General features: G+C 40.4%; 1 protein-coding gene and 1 long non-coding RNA gene across 3 annotated transcripts; one reads left to right on the top strand and one right to left on the bottom strand.

Annotated features, from left to right (window-relative positions):
* Positions 1–1,570: 1,570 nt before the first annotated feature.
* LOC124256513 lies at positions 1,571–6,997 on the top strand. 2 transcript variants are annotated; one of them, XM_046690503.1, is made up of 2 exons: positions 1,571–2,021; positions 4,832–6,997. In XM_046690503.1, exon 2 carries the CDS (start codon positions 4,990–4,992, stop codon positions 6,016–6,018), a length of 1,029 nt encoding a protein of 342 aa, XP_046546459.1. In that variant the 5' UTR covers positions 1,571–2,021; positions 4,832–4,989; the 3' UTR covers positions 6,019–6,997. The 2 variants fall into 2 exon arrangements, with proteins under 2 accessions (XP_046546459.1, XP_046546460.1); XM_046690504.1 differs by lacking the exon at positions 1,571–2,021 and adding an exon at positions 2,510–2,672.
* Positions 6,998–8,669: 1,672 nt separating this feature from the next.
* Positions 8,670–10,028, bottom strand: LOC124256480. Its single transcript, XR_006892932.1, has 2 exons — positions 9,958–10,028; positions 8,670–9,882 (listed from the first exon to the last, which is right to left on the bottom strand). It is a non-coding gene; the product is annotated as an uncharacterized LOC124256480 (long non-coding RNA).
* Positions 10,029–10,335: the final 307 nt, after the last annotated feature.

Genomic DNA, 10,335 nt, shown 5'->3' on the forward strand with positions numbered 1-10,335 from the left:
CTAGTGGTTAAAGCGTTCGCTCGTCACGCTGGGGACCCGGGTTCGATTCCCCACCTGGGTACAATGTGAAAGCCCATTTCTGGTGTCCCCGCCGTGATATAGCTCGGAATAGGGTTAAAAGCGGCGTAAAACTGAACTCATTCACTACTCTATGATTTGAGGGGCGGTGAGGTAACCTTAGTTGTTAGAGCGTCTTCTTGTCAGAAGACCCGGTTCGATTCCCCACATGGGCACAATGTGTGAAGCCCATTTCTGGTGTCCCCCGCCGTTATATGGCTGGAATAATGCTCAAAGCGGTGTAAAGTGAACTCACTCTATGATTTGATTGATCAGAACCTGCTGATATGTGACGTTACACGATTGAGTGATCCACGTGGTGGCCTCGGGCGTGATTCGATCATGTGGAATTTCATCTAGTTAATGAGTGAGTGAGTGAGTGAGTTTAGTTTTTACGCCGCACTCAGCAATATTCCAGCTATATGGCGGTGGTCTGTAAATAATCGAGTCTGGACCAGACAATCCAGTGATCAACAGCATGAGCATCGATCTGCGCAATTGGGAATCGATGACATGCGTGTCAATCCAAGTCAGCGTGCCTGACAACCCGATCCCGTTAGTCGCCTCTTACGACAAGCATAGTCGCCTTTACAGCAAGCATGGGTTGCTGAAGACCCTATTCTACCCCGGATCTTCACGGGTCATCTAGTTAATGAGTTTGACCAATGTAAGTCACCTCCGAACGCTTTCCAAGCTTAACACTTGACTGAGCTTGTCTGGCACTGACGCTTGTCATTGACCACCACACATGTGACAGACTCAAGTCAAGCTTACCCACAATGTACTGCAGGACAGATGCTGAAAATAAACTTCATTTTAATTAAAAGAAGCAATGATGAATAGAGACAATGACTGAACCATCACGAGGGTGCATCGAAGTAATATAATGTGTTTACTTAGGCAGATCATCCTCGTTTTGAGAGTGAGGTATGGATTTTACGCGGCCCTTTAGCAATATTCCAGCAATATCACGACGGGGACACCAGAATGGGCTTCACACATTGTACCCATGTGGGGAATTGAACCCGGGTCTTCGGCGTGACGAGCGAACGCTTTAACCGCTAGGGCTACCCCACCGCCCCTCATCTGGTTGGTATGGAAACTATTGTTGTTGAAAATGTGTTCATATACGGTATTAAACAACAAATATTAAGACATTTCACAAAATGGTTGGTTTCCCGAGAAACCGTGCAGTTTAGATTAATTTATGAACTAAAACTTGTGACATTGGCACTATGGTATTGTTAACCCTTCTTCGTACACAAACCACATTATAGACTTAGACTAGGGAAATAGTTACTATGGCATTTTTATTATAACTACCACTTATGACAAGCATAGACAAGAGACCATTTAGCCGGTATATAATGGTCTCTGGCTATATGTTTTCGTCACATTAAGAACATTTGAAAATTACTTAATTTTTAAGAAGTTGGCGTGACAGCTGGTGAGATGCACATGAGGTCAGGTCACGTTAACACAGCCTCAGCCTGGTTCCGACCGCCCGTTTTCCGTTCTCGGATTTTCAAAAGTAGCGTGTCACCACCCAGTGGTGAAGGCTGCCATTCGGTAGCATCATTCGTAACTACTCACGCCTCTGTCCGTGACCTATAAGACGCCATCCGGCTTGCCGGAATGACGAGTAATTACGAATGCCTCGTGACAGACACTTTGCCACCAGTCTCGGCAAGCTCAACTCGCCGCTGGCTGCCGCATATGGATGCCTCCCCAACTCGACAGAGATGCTGCTCTCGCTCAACTGCAGACAGTTTCATTGATTTGTTACGGTCTGGTTGTGAGTACGGACAGTGCTGGATACAACTTTGAGATAAAACTGTGTATGCCTCAGCATATCAGCTCTGGACAAGCGTCAACTTCAAGAGAACGAGAGCTTTTCACGCAACAACTTGCCAATACCAGCACCGTTCCAACCCGCAGAGCATGGGAATATAACGCATCACTGAGTAAGTAAATCTTATAGTTAGCTGTGTCCTCTTATGTGTCTTGTTGAAGTAAATTACGACTGATAACACGGATCTCACGTTTTAGGGCACGAGTGGGTTGACGAAAGGCGGTCTGGCCAACATATCTTGAGAGAACGACGGTGGGGTTGTGTGGTATGTGTGTTGCACAGTTCATTTTCACCCATTTCCACGAGTTTCAATGGTCATTTAGTAAACTTTTTCAAGACAAACATGTTTTATCATGTTTATTGTCCCTCGCCATGACAGACAACAAGAATGAGTGTGCACATGATGGAATAACTTTACCTGTAAATATGTTTATTTTAACATTTTTACAAAAAAACTCACTTCAAATAATCAAGAAAAAATGACCAGTTTGCTTGACTTACTTTTATTAAAATGCCACGTTGTATTTGTTGACTTCTTGGGAGAAGAATGCATCCTGGGCTTCATACCAAGGTCGTGACCCGCGCTATAACGAGTAACCCGAAAACATGGTACATCACTTCTCTCGCGCTTCGCGCTAGCTACGATGACTAAGCGTGAACGCTGTGTATCTGAGCTAGCTCTGCGCTGGCGGACAGACACGAAATGGTCACTGCATTGGAAACCAACGGATGACAGAACATTCTGACAATAAATTTATGAAAGGTGAAATGATATTTAATTACGGAATTACAGTTGTGATAATCTACTGATACGCAATAATTTACATGGTCATCTTTTTTGCGTTATTACCCCTGAAAACACGTTGCACCATGGTATGTTATTTCACGAATGGCATGAGAAATTCTAAATGGCGATAACTGTTTCAGTTAGTTTTGAGAAAACATCTATTTATACTGTCAGCGATTCCCTTCCGACGCATTATATAAAAAAACACTGATCGGCAGCAGTGAACGGGCTGGACACATCGGTGAAGAGCTAATTATGTATCATAATCAGTTCTGTTTCATTAATCTAACGAACGGCGCGGAGTAATTTTGTGAATACCGTGTTCGCCAGCCAGTAAGCATTGTCATTGAGAAAGACACGTCAAGAACTAGCCGAGAGCCGCGATGCGGTCCAATACAGTCTTGGACCGCATCGCGGCTCTCGGCCAGTCTGGACTCGTTTTGTGGCCCTCGGCTATGTGCATGATGAGGGAATGTTGGGGGCGTTTTCGATATTTGCTTTTTCTAATATCCGATACGTCACATACTATATAAGCGACAGTTTGGCGGAACCATTTTATATGGAACCATATATATATGTTAAATATATCATATATTTCGGAGAATATTTTGCGGTCAACTGAAGGGTAGACTCAGAGGCCATTTATTACATGGAGCAAAGATTATCTCGCGCACGTCCTCGCTGCTTGCCCCACGTTCCAGTGTGGACTTCATCAAGAGGCAAACAACCTCTGCAAACAATTAATCTGATTTCATGTATACATTGCATTCTTTCTTCCCACAGAGGTTACTCCTGTCACTTATCTTCCTACGTAACCTCTGTTCCTAATACGGCCCTTTCATGGTGTAGAGCGTTTCACACTCTGTAGATTGGAGACAATCAGATTTTAGTTGTGCTATCAGCGACGTTGTTTCAAAAGTGAGTCATTCCAAAAAAAGGCCCTCGAAGTGGAATTTCCATTAAAATGCTTTTGAGAAAAACTAAGCCCTTTCCCCTGCGCGCGATGCGCAGCTTGTTTCTTCTAGACAGAACTCGGAGTCAAAATAATTACGCGAAAGCGGATCAGTGGCGTCCTCAAAATCGCCCTCTGCTGACAAACTGGACAAGCTTGAAGTATTGTAAACGTCTTGTGTGTAACATCAAGACAGAGTCCCCAGATGGGGATATTTGTGGCCCCTACATTTGCTTGTGTTAGATCCAAGTTGAATCCCTAAGTCGATGTAGCACGTGTTCTGATTGGATGAAAGAAGGGAGATAATTCGTGCTTGCGATCTCTTTTGCCGCTAAAGGGGATTTTACGAGAACCAGGAAATATGCCATTACGTATTAGAACAGAGGTTCGTAGGAAGATATGACAAGTAACCTCTGTGGGAAGAGAATGGTATACACATTGATGCCCAATGAAATAAGGGAAAGCAAAGCAATATAATTCCACTGATTTGTCTGAGTTTTTTTAATTGGTGGTTACTAAGAGATAAAAAGAGTCATAGATCTACATTATTTAAAGTGAACCACTGGAAAATAAATTTTGAATAGACTTATGGTTTTAAGAAAATGTATTGTTATAATAAACAAGACATAATGATGATAGCTTTACCAGCCACAGACTGTACCCAGGCCGTGCATACAACCCCTCTATGCAACCCTCTCTTATCATGAGAAACTGTTGTGTTGTACTCTGCTTGATCAGGGACATCTTTAGATATTCAGCACCGTAACTTCACATGGGGACGAGGCGATGGGCTGTTTGTAGAGTTAAAGGCTCATTGCCATCGCTGGAAGACCTGAGTTTATTATTAAGTGACAGAATACAGGTCTCGGCAGTACATATAAATTGGATAGCATAACAGATTTTATTAGGGATCCCATTGTTAGCAATTCTGGGATGGAAATTCTGGCAGACTAATAAAACCTTTTTTAGAGAATTCAGATATATGTAACATGACATGAAATGTTTTGAGATCGATCTGGTACCGGTAACTATTTCTTCAGTTTCTCAGAACATGCATAGATTGGCAACTCTTCCAGATGGAAATTCTGGCAGATTAGTGTTTCTTTGTTTGCAATAGAATATCATACAGGCCACCATTATTGTAGATGTTTAATAAATATCATTTTCTTTTCTTTACCTCCAGGTAGTTGCCACAGGTGAAAGAATGCCTTGATGCCAGCCACATTGTAATCCATCCACAGTGACATTAGACATTAAAACCTGAAACGAGATTTGATGTATCCAGCGAGCACTAAAACCTTATGACACAAATTCCTTTCTAGAGGATAATGCTGTTGAACTATGGCCCGTCCAGTCACAATCCACTGGAAGAAGATAGCAGGCATTTCTACTGTTGTGATGATTGTGCTATTTGTGGGCTGTCCGTTAATGTGTAAATACGAAGTGTGGAAGAAGAAGCAAGAATGTCGAGTCTTTCCATATCCGGATATTGTATACTCCAACTCACCGGAAGAGGAGACAAGTAAAAGTTTACCTGAAAGTCGGGTTTTCCGCTGGGATGGGAATTCCTGGATCAAACTAAATAGCTTCTGTGCCTGGACGGATAGCTTCGAGTGTATAAGCCTCAAGACCAACGCTGGTGATACACCCCTGTATCTCCATGATATTCAGGATGATAAATATGTTTCGGGAGATCTGTACTACCAAGGTGTGTATGAGCCCGAGTCGGCAAAGGCAATCCAAGAGACCTTAGCAGAAGATCGGACTCTAGGATTTGTTGACATCGGTTCTCACGTGGGCACATTCTCCATTATGGCTGCCCGTGCTGGGCATGAGGTAGTAGCAGCTGACCCGCTAGTGGAGAATGTGCTCAGGTTTTGTAAGTCAGTTCAACATGGTGGATTCACCAAAAAAGTTTCCATTTTTTTCACAGCTATTTCCAACAGTTACAGAGAGGTTATGTTCAGTCGCGCAAAAGCGAATGTTGGAGGGACTGGTATCTTTGATTCACACCAAGGCAGCAAGGTCCGATTTTATAACCCTGATGTTACACAAACAGTTCGCCTTGATGACTTGTTACCAGAAGCGATGTCCAAATTTCAGAATGCCTTTTTAAAGATGGATGTTGAAGGTCACGAATACCAAGTCCTCATTAGTGGAGAGAAATTCTTCAGCACTTTGAACGTTAAAGCTATTTACATGGAATGGAGGTTTTATAGGAAGGGTTCTACTGGGGAGAAAATATTACAGTGGATGTCTGAAAGAAACTACCACCCGTTCAATCCTTATCGGACAAAAGAAAGATATCCAATGAATACCTATACAGAATGGCCTGATAATGTTTTGTGGAGAAAAGCAAGTCCTAAGTGATCATTGGTGTGAGTGCTCATTGTGTGATGAATGAAAGTTCTTACAAGGCCCTTAGCCTGCAATGTCTTGTCGGCCATTTTGCCATTACTTCCTCATATATTACCTGAAATAATATTCGATGAACTTTACCAGGTTTTCTGTAATTTCATGAAAAATACTCGTACACATTTACTCATCAGTTTTTGAGATGTTATCATTCTATAATTACTCTTTACAAGTCAAGTGTTCATTCAAGCATTTCTAAACTGTTAGCCCATGGCCCACCAGCCCTGAGTTATGTGGGTCATTAAGAAAATATTGTTGGTCATGTCAAATGTCAAACTTTTTAGTCAAACACTACTAGTTACTAGTATGAGTTCCCTTTTTTTTTTAAACTTTCAATCCAGGTGAGGTCAACAAGAGAAACCAAATACCAACTTGAGTTTTGCTTGAGTTGCCAACCAAGAACAAACTTGTGATGCATATCAGATATTACATGTATGGATGTGTCAACACCACCCGTCCGTACCTGTACAGTGTGTCATGTTAAGTATTAATGCGCGAGTGTGCTGCCTAGAATGAACACTGCTTGTCTTCTGTGTGCATTCTTTCTAAAATATATTTTGACTGTTTCTTTTTATAAGATTAGCGTTTCTATGTGCCTTTGAGTGTGAGACAGATGGAAATCTGGGTTCAGAATATCTGTCAACAATGTATGCATAAAAACTGACTAAAGTGATCGTGCTCAGAAATATAAAGCACTAAAAACTGACTAAAGTGATCGTGCTCAGTATTTCGAATGTTTGCATGTCATCGTAACCTGATCACATGGACCGTTGCTCAGAATATTGATCACTGGAATGTCTGGTCCACACTCTATAATTACAGGCTGCTGTTGTATAACTTCAATATTTCCTGGTGAGACATTCAACAAGAGAAAACAAACAAAAACCTTTTGTTATTTCACAATTATGAAAATAAAACAGCAGCTGAATTTTAATTTGTTCAGTTATTTTGCTTAGTGACAGATATGATGTGCTTGGACGACATACTCAACATCCAGACTGTTTACATGTTATTGACAAGTTGTCTCAGAAGACCCAAACCAAAGTGCAAATAACACAATAACTTACAAGTTACAGGACAGAAATAAAAAGCACATCGGCCTCTGAATAATAATTAAACAACTATTGCTGATAATACTTCATATTTTAATTACAGTAATAAATAATCACATTTCACATAGAACACTGCTGGTCATACACTGGCATTTATTTCAAACTGTCGTGTGGACTTGGCACTGTGTATGAAATATGCAAGGTCTATTTTTATATTATTTAATAAAATTATGAGGTTTAAGATACTCCAAGTTTATATGAAGTGTCATAAAACAATGACATACAGGCAAGCAGTGGAATGCGTTCACATAACCATCACAATAGAAAATACAATCTGGCAGCAGTCGTGTCCCTTATAAACATTTTGCTTGATGCTTTATTGTATACATCAAATAAGGGTTCACTCCCATTATGACTACTCCCAGTTTGACTACCCGTCCAATACACAATCTGTTCCAGTCAAGTGTTTTTTAATTACTAGCTCTCTCCCCTACATCAGGTAGACTGTTCCACCAGTTCTAGCTAAAGGTCACATGCAACAACAAAAAACAAACACAATTATCACTTATTCATGCCATAATATACAGGGCTGCCACAGGTCAGGGAAAAGTCAGGGAACTTTGGCATTTCTCTGAAAGTCAAGGAAAAGTCAGGGAATTTTGGCCTGCCCTGCCTGTGGGAACCCTGATATACATTGTTGATTGTGAAAAAACAAATAAACAAAATTATAAGCGGACAATCGCGAATCAAAAGTGCAATATTTTGTACTTGGGTTTACTGCCCTCGAAGCGAAGCACCCGGGAGACTGAACCCAGTCAGAGCGGGTGGGTGTGCACTCAAGTGTAACAAAGTCTTTCATTGGCTGGTTCATTTGCTGATACGCTGAGGGCTCATTGTGTGTATATAGTGATGATCTGTTTGATTGGCATTTTAGAAGTATGGTGAGTAATAAGAAAGTAAGATTCTTTATGGATCACAACTTCTTTTATTGTATATGAAGCGATGTTTCAGTATGAATTCATATACCGTTGTCAAGCAAGAGTGACAATCAGAGTTTGAAACTGACAATCTTTTGAAACTGACAATCAGAGATTGCACCGGTTTCCGTCCGATCCAGTCATCCGAGAAAAATGGACAGTTTTGTTTGCAACCCACAGACATAATAACATGTCATGTGTACAAGTATCACACCTGCCTGTCTGTGTAATTACATAATGTGACAGAGACAGAACTCCGGTGCATGACCCATAAATCAATGTACATGTATTTTGTTTATGGTGTATAGCCTGATATGTGTTAAGTTCAAACTGCATGTGGTCAATGATTGAAGTTGTGTATTGCATATTGTCATTAGCAGACAGACCGGCAGACACATGGGTGTCAATAAATCAGACACTGAGTTTTGTCTGTGACAGAGACTGCTTATCACAATCCACATATTTTTCTATGTTTCCATAGACATGTATATTAAAACATTTCAGTTTTCAAGCTGAGCAATTTTTAACAATGAACGTAGTATTTCTAATGCTACACTTTCTTAAAAACCAAGTATGGGACCAGTGTATTTTTATTACTGCAGACCCAAGATGCTTGTAATCACAAGAAACATCTCTTGTTCTCCAACTTCGCCCACAGCGATTATCTTTACACGCATTACTTGCTGTGTTTTTACGAGTCGCCTTCCTGGTTCAAGCCGCGCGAACCTAATCACTGCGCATGCGCTATTGGTGCAGCGCAGCACAGCTGTTGAAACCACTTTCAACCCAGCACTGGGGTGAAATTATTGAATCGTTTGAACTCTGATTTCGCATGGGGTTTTTCATCGCATTATTTTTATAAGTTGAATTTGCATTATTGATAATTTGTTACTGTAAGTCCATACTGAAAGGTATCAGAATCTGCAAAGTTGTATTTTGCGTTGCATGTGACCTTTAACAAATAAATTATAACAAACAATGAATGATCACAAGATCCCTGATTCACATAGCTTCTGATGATTCAAATATGGGTTGTCCCTGGGAGTGGAACTAATAGGTTTGTTTCAGAGAGTAGACATACTGGGAGTAGACAGCTATACAGGTACAGTACATAAGTGTAGGGGAGCTCCATTACATGTATATGTTCAAGAGTAGACAAAATGGGAGTAGTCATAATGGGAAGATACCCAAATAAGTACTGTGTTGCTTTAAAAAAACAAGAGTTTCTAAAAATCATAATGTTCAAACTTGAAGCTGCAGGATCTGATGAAATACCATTTCATGATATATTTATTTAGGTAACACCTCAGGCTGAGAGGACCTGAAGTGGTTTTCTCAGTAATGTTTAAAATAGTAAATAGATCTGTTATTTCAAGAATAACTTACATAATTTCTGGCTAACTCCATCAAAATATTTACATGTTAATATGTTCATATTTGGCATCAATCTGTGGTTAGAAACATCTGTGTATTATACGTGTTTAAGGTACTCATTAAATTAGCGTGTGATTAAGGTTGAGAGGTTTATTGTATGTTATGATTATAAACAATATAAGCCACATACATACAAAATAGAAAAGTATTGCTACCTGGTTCCATTAACCCATAGTATGGTAAGTACCAGTCCAAAGTAAGTTTGTATTAAATTAAATAAGCAACAATGTAATATGTAAACAAGCTGCTTATTAAAACCATACACAGTTAGGGAAGAGAGTTTTATGGATGTCAAACTTCTTTATTATGAGGAACACAACATTTGGAATATATCCTTCAGCAGGTGAAATGTTCACCTGCTGAAGGAGTAAGGATATACATGTACTTCGAACATTCACCTGATGTAGTAAGGATATACTCCGAACGCTCACCTGATGAAGGAGTAAGGATATACTCCGAACGCTCACCTGATGAAGGAGTAAGGATATACTCCGAACGCTCACCTGATGGAGTAAGGATATACTCCGAACGCTCACCTGATGAAGGAGTAAGGATATACATGTACTTCGAACATTCACCTGATGTAGTAAGGATATACTCCGAACGCTCACCTGATGAAGGAGTAAGGATATACTCCAACCGTTGTGTTCCTCATAATAGAGAATTCCCTTCCTTTTGTGTATCACTTCTAAATGCCATTAAAAGACCCCACACAAAGTTAAATTTGGGTTTAGTATGGAGAATTTGTAAAAATACTTTTTACAGATTTGTCAAGAAGTTGGTCAGGGGAGCTCACTGGCTCAGCCTGT

Source organism: Haliotis rubra, unplaced genomic scaffold (genome assembly GCF_003918875.1).
Source record: "Haliotis rubra isolate DU_JTF1 unplaced genomic scaffold, ASM391887v1 Scf63, whole genome shotgun sequence".
NCBI lineage: Eukaryota > Metazoa > Mollusca > Gastropoda > Lepetellida > Haliotidae > Haliotis > Haliotis rubra.